A 13,806-nucleotide genomic window follows, 5' to 3' on the forward strand; every position below is an offset into this window, starting at 1 on the left:
CTAAAAATAGTTCCAATTCAATGCAACTATGGTATCTTGTGGCCATGAATTGTTCTCTCGAACCCATAATTTCAGCCTATGGGAATGTCATTCTTTTTACTTAGTGTCCTAAAATAATGACTTACGGCATCAGTACATGAATTTGTGATGTTTTTACCTTCTTCTTTGCTTCTTATGAGACAACAGGAACCAGGTGTGCCATGTTAGTCATTATTCCTTCAGCTCATACATAAACATCTCCTTTGCAGTACCGAGCCATGGCTGTTTATTAATCTAAACACGATATTGTTACACATTGCGATACGTTTAATTGAATTATAATGCAACTGGATGTCGTTTCCAGGATCCCCAAGGAACGGATGGTGTCATGACTTTACCCAGATGTTCTTTATCTTCCATGTTTTGAATGAGTGGAAAATCCAGAGGTTGTGTGTTTGGAGCCACCTGGCTTGTTAAAGATAACTTGAACACTTCATAAACAGATGTTAGAAACAACATGCTAACAATTTTATCACACTTAATTATTTTTGTGTTACATGGATGAAAACAACTATCTGTGCCTGAGGATAGCATTTGATATATTTGGTCTTTACTTTATTCAGACTGTTTTATGATGAATGTTCCAGCCAAGAAAACTGACTGACCTTCAGTTCTGAGTGTATGAGATGTTCATTGGCACTCTACAAGGTCAGGATGTCACATCTTGAATTATCTACCTAAAGAAAACACACCACAGGTGCACCTATTAAACTGGTTAAAAGGTTACGTACTAATGCACCCACCAACATGAAAACATGGTAGGGATATTAAACAACATTAGAAACGTGAAAACATGTTCCTCTTCTTGGAATTCTAAATGCACTCTTTGGCTATACTGACATCTATTGGGCTTACATCATGTCATGTGCTATTACACAACCTTGGAAGATAAAAAAATAATTTTATGGCTCTTTCCTGTATAAAAGCACACATCCTTTTATACCTTCCTGTTTCGATCCTGCCTCCAACTGCTTTCGGCATCTGCTTTAAAGCATTGGTAATGGAGAATACAAGATGAAATACATTCAGGATCAACAATAAGTTGGAAAAGAAAAACAGGAACAGCTGATTAAGGATCTGTTTTTATTGATCATAGTGTGATATTACAGTAGTGAAAAAACATATATTGGTGTAAATACCAGCTCAGGAGGGTTAAAGTGAGCAGTGTGCTGTTGTGAGTGTGTACAGTATAATAGTGGTGGTGTCTCAACAACTGTAGTCAACCCCATGTGAGGTTCCATTATACAGTAGTACACTACTACTACTACTACTACTGTGTAATATAATGAATCAATTGGCATTTACAGTATTAAAGGCATTTTAAACAACTGCTCATCATATAGAGTACCGTGATTCCACCAATAATAATAAATTCTATGATTTTATGCACATAGAACAGCAAATAATCAACAATCTGAAGAAGAAGAAGGTTACTTCCTCTATTGGAAATATCTATTAACATTGATCTGAAATGTACAAATTTTTGTACAAATTTCAAATTAACTAAGCCCACATTAATATTAAATCACTCCTAGCATTACAAAAAAAGAAATTATATGATCTAATAAGAAAAAAGGATTAATGCAAATTTTACAATGCAAATCCTCATCCTGATCTGAAGAGATATATTTGGTGGCAAGCATTTCTTACATGTCCAAATTCCTGTACAAGTAAGAAATTTTATTGCTGATAAATGACCAAAATCATTGTGTACTGCCGTATTAATGCTATGCCTAAATAGGAGCAATGGGGAAATTTAGAGTTGTTAATCCACCTGCTACCTTTTTTTGAGAGCTGGGAAAAAAATCTTATGAAACAATCATTATGAGATTTTACATTCAAATTTGCTTCTGCTAAAATGATCTCTTAAGATCTACTTTTTAGCGACCTCTTTGGATTTGGTAGGAAATGGTTGAGGTTTTTCTCTTTCACACTCATTCATATAACAAATATAATAGCTGTAGTAGACTTTCATTAGTCTTTGACTAAATTATTTTATTAATAGTAATTTTCCACTGAAAATAGTGCTTAGTCCAGCAAAAAGCCAGAAAAACAGAATATGGCCATAAATAACATCCATTACCATACACTGTGGTCCTGAATGAATCATTTAAAGAACCACCATTCTTCTTCCATCAGTCTATAACAGGTCCATTTTTGTCTATAGATTCATTGTGGCTGCTGGTTTTGAAGTAAAAACAAAAACTTGCAAATACAATTGCTCTTTGTGGATAAGATTGTATTTCATTGGTCTACAACATTTATTGACATAAGGAGTCTTGACAGTATACTACGTTTCTTTGTAAGAAACACCTAATCATTTTCATTTAGAAAGGGATTACTCACAACCCATAATGTCATTCAAACATTATTCCCATTTGGCCACCATCCTGAATGAGAATCTCTTCATTATTTTACATTAAGCTTTGACAGAGAATGTTAGTTCTCAAACTATAAACATAGTTTTGTATATCAGCACTCGAAACAACTGGTCAACAATAAATATTTCTTAACAACTCTTAAAACTAATATTGCTTTACAAGTTGAGAAAAAGTGACAGGCGCTGAGTAACTCCCTTTATACTTAATGATCATTTCCATAGTGAATAGTCCGATATCAAACTGCAGCATCTGTAGACACAGCATCTTCTACTTGGGCAGTGAGCAGGGGGTGGAAAAGGAAGTTAAATGCGAAGGCAAATGCATTACGGGCATTAACCCTCCAGTCCTGTTCTATCTTGACTTGCCGTCTTGTAGGTACCAAAGGTGAGGTACAAGTCCTACAGTGAAGGGCTTTCAGCTCAAACACTGGCCACTTGCTTCCAAGCCTGCCCTCCAGAACAGTACTGAATTCAACAACGCTGCCTGCACTGAGTGCCAACAGCACACCACGGAATTCATTACTTGCCCGCAGCACTATGTCTTTGGTTGCATCATCAGATTCTTGTACCCATTTACCCTTCTTATCCTGAAGTGGCATACCCATAGTCACTTCAAATTTGTAGCGGTCAAAACGTTTCACATGACAGTTGTGATTTGCAAATGCTTTAAGCTGGCAAAGAGGTGGATCTGGCCTTGAGTGGGTGCCGTCACAGGCTGGGTACTCCTCTCCATAAAGGCATCGGACCCAGTCTGCTATGACACCAGGCAAGAGGTTGACAATTGATTGTGCTCCGTTTTCAATTTCTGTCACCCGGACGTATTTAAAACGACCTTCCCAGGTGACACGGTGGCCCTCAAGATGACTACAGAGGATCTGGGTGTGTGCCATGTTGCGTTCCCTCCAGGCACGAGGGCCACACATCTCACTGTATTGCTGCCAGGTAAGAGTGGAGTTATAAACCTTCATGCCCTCAGAACGATATACATAGAACCAGCTGAAGAGCAGCAAAGCGGAGATCCAAACCAAGATCAGTTTAACCATGCTACTGCGCCGCAGAGATCGAATCACAGCAAGGGGCGACACGCTGAAACGAGTCCACCACCTTAACAAAACAGGAACCACACAAACACACACCGCCACAGCCATCTTGGCCAACTCCAGAGCGAGGAACCACTGAACTAACTGCGCCAGCAATGCAGCTGCAAGCACTAATGAAAGTACAGGCAGAGCAAAGAAGAAAAGCAAGTAGCCCACAGATGTTCGCATGAGTCCAAGTGCAGTAGATGCATGCAGAAGTGTGACAGATAGCTCACACCAAGTGAAACAGAGAAGGTAGGGCAGAAGCATGCTGTAAGACCCTTGCCACCCTCGTGCTGTGCCCATTCGGACACACAAGTACAGGAGGTAAAGGTACAGAATGCAAGGCACACCCAAATGCAACACCAACCAATCACAGATTGGCACACTAAACCATGACCCTCCCACAAGTTGGCCCACCCGACCACCAAGCAGCTCATTAGTTAAAGAGCAAAATGCAGAGGCAAACTGTGCAAGGAGGGCTAGCTTAGCATGTTGCTGTGCAGCTGGACGTAGACTCAGATAGCTGCTTATAGTGAAGAAGACAGCCACTGTGGCCAGTTCAGAACAAGGCAGCCAGGACTTATCTGCCACAGGGAATGATAGTATGAGGAAAATTGCAGAGACCAGAAAGTAGAGGTGAGGCTCCAGATGAGTCCAGGTGAAGTTGGACTCAGCTTGCTCAAGGTCCAATCCTGGCTCGAAATGAGCCAGCATGGCTGTCAGGGTCTTAAAGTTCTCCCATGCTTTACTGTTCTGGAAAACCCTCAATGTGCAGATGACCATTGAGAGGAAGGAGAGGTAGAATATGACAAGGGGAATGACAAGAAGGAAGAAATCTAGAGTAAGGTTGGAGATGATGAAGAAGAAAATAAGAGTGTTGACATGGTGAGTCGGGATGAGGGCACTGATCCACTGCATTCCAGCACGGGAAGCCCAGTCAATCAACACCTCCTTTACCTCAGTCACAGCATGGAGGGGAAACTTCAGTATCTACAGCATCACCAAAAAACAGAAAAGTCATAGTTCAGCATGGATCACAGTTTGTCAACCAAATGGATACTTCAATCCTGAAGGTTTTTTTACATTTAAATTATACTTGTGCAAGGATACATGATCTTCCTTTTTTAAATTTTATTTTAGTACCTTCTGGTGCAAAGGTAACTCATCTGGGTTTTTCACAGGTTCGTCATCATCATCATCATCATCATTTACTGCTGCATCAAAATCCGGTGATGGAGAAATACCGTGTGCATAACGCTTGGCATTTTCAACAAAATCGTCAATGCCAACATACGGAGTCCCTAAAAAATATATAAATACAAATGATCATGTTGTTATTCTTTGGTTTTCTCACACACTTAATAATAGCACACAGTTTAGTCATACCACTGCTGGAGACAAGGCGTTCTAAGACCTTCCTCTGTTTCTGAGCTGGACTTGAAGGTATGTTGTTTGGGGCACCATCTAGAGGAGCAAAAAGGATATTATCATGTGTGGAATTATTACACCCGTCACATCTACAACTAAATTGCCTTGTGTGATATTTACCCGTTTCAATGTCATAGTGGCTAATATTTTCTAGCAGTTCTGATGTAGATACGTTTCTTTTTTTGTCTGGATTGAGTTTCCAGTACATGCACAACGCTGCTTTCCTCACAGAACGTTCAAAACGTGACTCTGATACCAAGGCACACACCTCCTCTCTATTTTCAGCTGTGATGCCTACAAAACAGATACATTTTCAGTGTATAAGAAACTATACAAACAAGTTTTGCTGAAGTGATTTTTACTCACTATAAACTTTAATAGGAACACCTATACACATGCTCATTTATGCAGTTATCTAATCAGGCAATCATCCTAGATATAGAGGGTCTGCAGGCTAAACTACTTTGTTGGTCGGATCAGAGGAGTGGTTTGAGCTGGCAGGAAGGCTATATTAACTAAAATATGCATTCTTGACAACCATTTGAGAAGAAAAGCACCATAGTACGCACATCAAACTGTGAGAAGAATGATTAAAACAGCAGTCAACATCAGGTTCTGTTCTGACAGGTTCTGTCAACCAAGAACAAGAATCTGAGGCTATCATGGACACAAACTCACCAAATCTAGAGAGATAAAAATTGGAAAAAGGCTTTTTTTCCAATCATCATCTTAATACATTTCACCACCCCATTATGAAGTTTGATTTGAACATTAACTGAAGCTCTTGACCTGTATCTACATGATGTTATGCATTTCACTGCTGTATCATGATTAGCTGAACAAATAACTGCAAGAAAGCTGATGTACAGGTATTCCCATACATATATCCATGTATACACACACACACACACACACACACACACACACACACACACACACACACACACACACACACACACACACACACACACACACACACACACACACACATACATACATCACACTAGTGAAAATTAAGTAAGGAATGATGGGGCATAATATTCACAGATGGTATTATTACTTTCCAATAACAACATGTCCTGATGCTGTTCATTATAATAAACCATACTAGCACTATCAGCAAGAACTACTCTTAAATTCACTGGAAAAAAAATAAAACTATAGTTTTTAAAAACTTACATTTAAACCTTTTTCCCAATGCTACCACTTGTGTGCTATATGTTATTGTACCTTTTCTTTCATGCAAGCAAAACTGCAAGAGTTTCACTGCATCCCTCCTTCCATTTTTTGCTGCTTGTAAAAGCCATGTTACTGCTGTGACACTATTCACTTCTTCATCTTCATGCTCAGACAGTCGCAAGTAATACCTGCCAACCTGTCAAAATACAGTTTAGTTCCTAAATGCAGCCTATCAAATTGCAGTTATCTGATCATAAGGATGATTACGTAATATTATTAATAAACCTCAGTTTGTGCTTTGAAATCTCCATTCTTAGCCCTCTGCTTAAGTTCCTCTATATGCAGCTCCTCTGGAATGTTTCCTAAGAGAACAGAAAAAAGAAAATAGCATACACACATGTAACATTACCACAACATAAATGCTGTGTGTCCTACAATAGTTTGTCTTATAAATAGATGTTAAGCCCCTTGCCTGTTGTCATTTGTGTGCAGGGTAAAATATGTGCTTCAGTCCTGTTTATCCAAGTACAAGGAGTGTGTGAGTGTAAGGTGTAGCTTTGTTTCCTGATTTAAATATCCTATTTGCATATGCCTGTGCATGTGACCACACATGCAGTGATTGAATGAACCTTTACATGGTGTAGAATGTAGAACTTAAATTTGGTACATGTTGGTGACTTGATCATTGTCAGGAATAGCTTACAGAAATAGCTTACAGCTTAAATATTTTTCTACACAGACCCAGAAACTAAAAGCTTGGTTGCTCCAAAATCATCAATACCTGCAGAAGACGAAGTTCCACAGGTGGGCCTGCCTTCGGACACATTGCTAGCTGCATTCAGCTGAGAGCGACCTGTCTGTGCGGCTGGATGAGAGGATGGAGACGCCCGAGAGGGAGGGCCTGGTGTTGAAAAGGAGGAAGCTGTGCGAGAAGAGTGTCCAGAAACAAGAGATGCTAGAGTGATGGAATCAGTAGGAGAAGAAGGTGGTGATCCTGGGGGAAATGAGTCCATTTCTAATCAAAGGGAAAAAAATACATGTAAAAGGGGGAAAAAAATTCCACAATACACAATAACACAGTTTAGTAACTTTCCTATTTCTCTGTTTCCAATTTTAAACATAATTGTCCTCATTGTTCTTAATTTGCAAATTGTATTAAAAAAATAGGAAATGATTAATATTTGGTGTTCTTCTTAGTGTTGCTCAAGTTCTTGTTCCTGGAAGCAGTACATGAAATTGCTCAACCTTAAAAAAATGGGCAAATGTATTAAGAATCCAGCACAGTTCCCTGCTCTCTTCAAGTTCTCAACTTGAAAACTTCTTAAACTGTATTATTTAAAAATAAATTCTATACCCCCTTAGTACAGAATTATTTCCCAAACATTTATTTTAATGGCTTGTCTATTTATTAGAACCATATGTCTTTTATTTATGAACTTTCCACAGACATTAATTGATTATTTATTGCCCTATTTGTTTTTATGTTATTGAGCTGTGGATTAAACTCAAGATCAAACAATGAATCAATTCAATAAAGCAAGAACTCTAATAATTATAAATACTTTGGTAAAGATGCGTTATGATTTCTGCTCTGTAACTCAGTTTGGGGTCAACTTCGAGAACCACTGCTTTAAAACACCTTAACTAGTCGATGAATCAGACATCTTTAAGCAAGGAACTGACTAAAATCTTGGATTCTGGCCCTCCAGTTTCTGACATATTGTTTAATGTACTACAATAGAATGTGATTTTGGATATAGTTGTGTTTAGCAACAGGGGTTTTGTTCTGAATTTAAGCAAACATATTAATTTTAACTTATTGTTCAAGATATACGCATGCGGTAGCCTAGTGGTTAGGTGTTGGGCTATCAATCGAAAGGTTGTGAGTTCGATCCCAGATCCACCAAGCTGCCACTGTTGGGCCCTTGAGCAAGGCCCTTAACCCTCAATTGCTCAGTTGTATAAAAAAAAAAAAGAGAGAGAGATAATGTAAGTCACTCTGGATAAGAGCGTCTGCCAAATGCTGGAAATGTAAATGTAAATAAAGCCAGAACTTCTTTCCAAGACATGCTGTTATACAAAAATGATATTCTATATTAAATGCTATCTCTTTTCATTTAACATTGTTTTGATATGCAAATTATCAATGAATATGCAAATGACAAAATACTCAAATGTTATCAATCTTCCCCTTGAACTATCAACTGTGACAATAAATGTAACTACTTAAACTTCTTTTTTTTTTATCTCTGTTGAAAAAAAATCACCCTTAAAGAACTATGTTCATGAGATGATGAAAGGGATTATTCTTCTAAAGGCTGGATTTTGACCCTGAGGACGGAATCATGTGAAGCTGATGAAATCCAGGGCTCTCCATTTTTATCTCTCGTGAAGTCCCTGGCACCGAGATAAAGCACAGCTTGAAATAAAAGCGACTCCTAAAAATAAAAAGCAACTGAACACTTCATGCAATTCTATTGTCAACTCTATACATAGCTGTAGTGACAGGCTGTAAATAATGACCTGTACACACTGTAATGTATTACAATGAACCTTCTCTTCCACAGTTGATCATTTAACACCTCTATTCTTTACAAACAAATAAAATAGAGCCAAGAGCTCTAGAATAAAAAAAAAACCCAACTAAGTTAAAGATGTGAAATAGTCTCCAAAACAACAACCGAAACCAAAGCTGTTTATGTATTTATAAACACGTGTACCAGGCTACATCACTCACCCAGCTCTTCTTCTGAAGCTGATATCACAGCTTCAGATCTCTATAAAGTCACCCAGTCGCTCATTGTTTGATTTCCACCTTTTTCTTTTATATTGTTTTTAAAAACAATAGTATAAGTCCAGTGGAAGGTGAAGCTGTACTCTGCTGTTCGTCTAGAAATAAACCCGCCCACTTGCGATCACAACTGTTTGATTGGATGATAATAAAAATGACGTTTCATACCAGACTTCCTGTGTGCGCGATCAGGGAGACAAAATTAAAGTCCACCGTAATGGCGTTAGTAGACTTTATACCTCTCTACAGAGTTAAAAATAAAAATAAAATTGCTTTAAAAATGATTTCAAGCTTTATTGTTCTGTTATGTATAATTGTCGAAGCAAAAAGGCAATTCGAGCTTATAATTCGAGTTTATAGACTATTTTGTCTATATGTCATTCTGTTACACTGGGGAGCTTCTGTCACTAAAACAAATTCCTCGCATGTTAAAACATGCCTGGCAATAAAGCTCTTTCTGATTCTGAGATATGATGCACAGTATAGGGTAGCACCCTTTTGTTTGTTATAATTTTGTTCTTGTTATTAGTTGCTGTGTATTTGTACTTTAAATAATATATCTCGTTGTATTGTTGGTTTATGGCATTCATATATATATATATATATATATATATATATATATATATATATGTATATATATATATATATATATACACACACACACACACACACACACACACACACACACACACAAACAAATAAATAAATAAATAAATAAATAAATAAAAGGCAATATAGCAATATAGTTATAAAGTACGGATTTGTGTGTTTTGACTATAATAATTATTCCTGCTAATAATTAATGGTGCTTGCAAAGCACATTCTTATTATCCTGCATACTTATTATTATTCTGCTTCTTCTGCCGGACACTTTTTCGGCGCATAACTTGTCCCGCAGCTTTTGTCCTAGACCCATGAATGAGGTGTATCCAATGATTCCACAAGTATTTTGTCCAAAAGTATTGGCACCCCACCGGGTATTCACGTGACGTCATGTGTAGCCCCGCCACCAAAAAACTGTTCTATGCAGTATAATAATAAGTAGAATTCCATAATGACTGCAGTTTTGACAGGAAATGTTTTTGTCAAGTCACGTGTAGCCTCGCCCCCGAAATAAGCGAAATCAAAAAGTTCACTGACCTGCACTTGAGATATACTTATACTATGAGAGTGTGTGCAGTGTGTGGGCACAATATTCTTAAAGAAAATTTTGTAGGGCAAGAAATATTACTTAGCTTGAGGTTTGCTTCCTACCTGGAAGGATGCTCATATCAGGTAACATGGAGGGGAGTGACATCTGCTCCACGCAGACTCTCCACTGGCGTCCCACAGGGCTCAGTACTTAGTCCTCTTCTTTTCTCCCTGTATACTCACTCTCTTGGTGAAGTTATCTCATCACATGGGTTCTCTTACCACTGCTATGCTGATGATACACAGCTTATCTTCTCTTTCCCACCCTCAGATGCCACAGCTTCTGACCGGATCTCAGCATGTCTGGCAGAAATTTCATCATGGATGACTGCTCATCAGTTAAAGCTCAATCCTAGCAAAACTGAACTGCTGTTCATCCCAGGTGATTCATCCCCAGGTCATGATCTTGCTATATCCTTGCACAACGATCTGATCTCCCCTTCAGCCACAGCTCGCAACCTTGGGGTAACCATGGACAATCAACTGTCCTTTTCCTCTCATGTTGCTAATGTGACTCGCTCATGTCGGTTTCTTCTCTACAACATTAGAAGGATTCGGACATTTTTGTCCACACAGGCTGTTCAGGTACTTGTTCAGTCTCTTGTCATTTCTAGACTGGATTACTGCAATGCACTGCTGGCAGGTCTACATATGAACGCAATCCGTCCTCTGCAAATGATCCAAAATGCAGCTGCCCGGCTTGTTTTGAACCTGCCAAAGTTCTCGCATACCACCCCGCTGCTGCGATCCCCCCACTGGCTTCCGGTAGCTGCACGCATCCGATTCAAAACACTGATGCTGGCCTACAAAGCCAAAAATGGACCAGCTCCCTCTTACCTCAAAGCCCTCATCATTCCTCGCACTGCACCCCACAACCTCCGATCTACCAGCACTGCTCGACTGGTTCCACCATCTCTTAGGGTAAGTGGCAAGTATACTACAAGACTCTTCTCTGTTCTGGCACCAAGGTGGTGGAATGAACTTCCCCTAGAGGTCCGGACAGCTGAGTCACTGGCTATTTTCAAGCGGCGGTTGAAGACCTACTTATTCAGGAAACACTTCAACTAGCAATTCTTTCCTTATCTTTTGCATTAAAAAAAAACCTTTGACACTTTTTCATTGTAACTTTGAACAAATGTTTTAAACTCATGGTATAAGTATGTAACCTAGTGAACCAGCATTAATTTATTCAATGTTAGAGATTTAAGCACTTATGTACGTCGCTCTGGATAAGGGCGTCTGCCAAATGCTGTAAATGTAAATGTAAAAAAGGTCAGAGCCAATGGGTAAAGCATTAACCAAAGCAGGTAAGGTGTCTGTACAGGACAGAATGGATGCCTACAAGCAGCTCTACAGTGTGATCATTTACTACCCATATGGAGAGCTCAGATACTTTAATGCTGAAAGCCTGCGCTTAAAATATGCTTTGTTCCTGTAATGCTCAAGGTAATCCATTATGTTGATACCATTAATGTACAGTGCACCCTCAGGCATTTCCTTTGACTTTAGTTGTAGTAAAAGTGACAGTGCAAGTGTGAAATCTAACTCTGAACCAATTGCATGAAATGATACCACAAGTACGGTGAAGTCACTGAAGATCAGACTGCTGTATTTCCTCTATCTGCTGGAGTCCAGCTGTGCACATCTTATTTAGATTTAGATATATTGTCTACAGAGCTCATCTGGAGAGTTTTTGATGCATGACCAGAAGCTGATGGTAGATCATGATGAAAATGCAAACCAGATGCTCAAGATGGAGGTTATTTTCTGGAAAGAACTTGACCTTCATGACCTTGTTGAGTATAGTGATGCAATGACCTTATGTAACATCACGTGTACAACACAGACTGTGCTTTAAAAATGCTTTAGTTTCTTCTCTTACTAAATAGCTTTTGATGTACAGTGACATCACTCACACTGACATGCCACTTCATGAAACAACATGCATCACTTCCGATGTCTGAGTTTGAAGCTCCTCTGAAAACTTAGAAGAGCATTCGGTTCCAAAATTCCTCAGAAAGGTATGCTGGCCTTCTATAAACTGCTGCACACTGTCGTCTAGCATGTCTTTTATAGATTTCCCATCACTGAAACTAAGTGACCCAAACATGTTCCAGCATGACAATGCTTCTCTGCACAAAGAAAGCTTTATGAACATATGGCTTGCCAAGGTAGGAGTGGAAGAACTGTAGTGTGCTGTACAGAGCCCTGACCTCAACCCCACTGAACATCTTTGGAATGAACTGGAACACTAATTTCACCTCAGGCCTCGTTGCTCATGGTCATGGCCTATCACTAACGCTCTTGTTGCTGAATAAACACAAACCCTCACAGCCACACTGAAATGGATAATGTCACAGTATTACCATGGTAACTGTATGAATAAGATTAACTCATTAGCATACAGTAAAGACTAATCTAGTGTGGGATAATTTAGTAGGACACACTGCCACCCAATCTGACATGTCGTCATCATTTATTATGTAAGCTAGAGCACTGGCTCTCTTTTACTCAGTCATTCCACTTATAAAATGTATCTGAGTCAAATATTTCTTGCCCCACCCTGCAGGCAGTTATTCAGTTTTTGTGTTTGCTCAAGCTGATGCATTATTTAGTCTCAAAACCACTCTGTTACTGGCTGGGTTTACACTTATGAGAGAGAGAGAGAGAGAGAGAGAGAGAGAGAGAGAGAGAGAGAGAGAGAGAGAGAGAGAGAGAGAGAGAGAGAAATGGAGGAAGGGAATGATTATGTCTTAACCCTATTTGAAGCTTAATTGTAGCAGGGTGTACAAAAGGTCCATTCTAATGTGCACAGACTCTCCCTCTCTCTCCCTCTCTCTCTCTCTCTCTCTCTCTCTCTCTCTTTCTCTCTCTCTCTCTTATCTTTTGGGTAATATATTTAAGACTAGTGGAGAGACATAGTGCTCTATGGCTAATACAGGTTCTTATTTAAGGGACAAAACAAGAAAAGTGTACGTGAGTGTGAGTATGATGAAAGATACAAGACTATGTCTGATGTTTATGTCCGGTAATAGCAATTATGTGGTGTGTGTGTGTGTGTGTGTGTGTGTGTGTGTGTGTGTGTGTGTGTGTGTGTGTGTGTGTGTGTGTGTGTGCTTAGCTGGTTGCATATGGTGCTAATCAAGCATGCTGTAATGTCTGTGTCCTGCTTCACTGAAACAGTTGGTTACCAATGGAGTCAGAGAGAGAGAGAGAGAGAGAGAGAGAGAGAGAGAGAGAGAGAGAGAGAGACAGAGAGAGAGAGAGACAGAGAGAGAGAGAGATGTATAAAATAAATAGGGTCATAGTCATAGTGCTTCAATAGTGTTTCTGAGGCTGATTTTCCATATTAAAGAAGTCAGTCTCTCCCCCCCTCTTCCTTTCTCTCTCTCTCTCTCTCTCTCTCTCTCTCTCTCTCTCTCTCTCTCTCTCTCTCTCTCTCTCTCTCTCTCACACACACCTTTTCTTTGTCTCTGCCCCATGTACATACTGTATATACTTATGCTGCATAATCTGTATAGGTTGGGTTAATTTGCAGATTAAATAATATTGTCCTGTGCCACTATGTCACCCAGTACCAAGATGTTTTCGAAATATCTACTACAGTAGAACTGAACTGCAGCATGGGGTAAATTGGGGCAGTTTGGGGGTCACAGTTGGGGGGGGGGGGGTACTGTGACATGTGGCTCATACATGCTCTCACTGTAGTGTTCCTG

General features: G+C 39.3%; 1 protein-coding gene across 1 annotated transcript; it reads right to left on the reverse strand.

The window, feature by feature from the left end:
* Positions 1-1,108: 1,108 nt before the first annotated feature.
* wfs1b (Wolfram syndrome 1b (wolframin)) lies at positions 1,109-9,030 on the reverse strand. Its single transcript, XM_027154701.2, has 8 exons — positions 8,846-9,030; positions 6,890-7,123; positions 6,394-6,470; positions 6,160-6,304; positions 5,050-5,223; positions 4,888-4,965; positions 4,645-4,802; positions 1,109-4,491 (listed from the first exon to the last, which is right to left on the reverse strand). Exons 2-8 carry the CDS (start codon positions 7,119-7,121, stop codon positions 2,656-2,658), a joined length of 2,700 nt encoding a protein of 899 aa, XP_027010502.1. The 5' UTR covers positions 7,122-7,123; positions 8,846-9,030; the 3' UTR covers positions 1,109-2,655.
* Positions 9,031-13,806: the final 4,776 nt, after the last annotated feature.

The sequence above is a fragment of the Tachysurus fulvidraco genome, chromosome 17 (genome assembly GCF_022655615.1).
Source record: "Tachysurus fulvidraco isolate hzauxx_2018 chromosome 17, HZAU_PFXX_2.0, whole genome shotgun sequence".
NCBI lineage: Eukaryota > Metazoa > Chordata > Actinopteri > Siluriformes > Bagridae > Tachysurus > Tachysurus fulvidraco.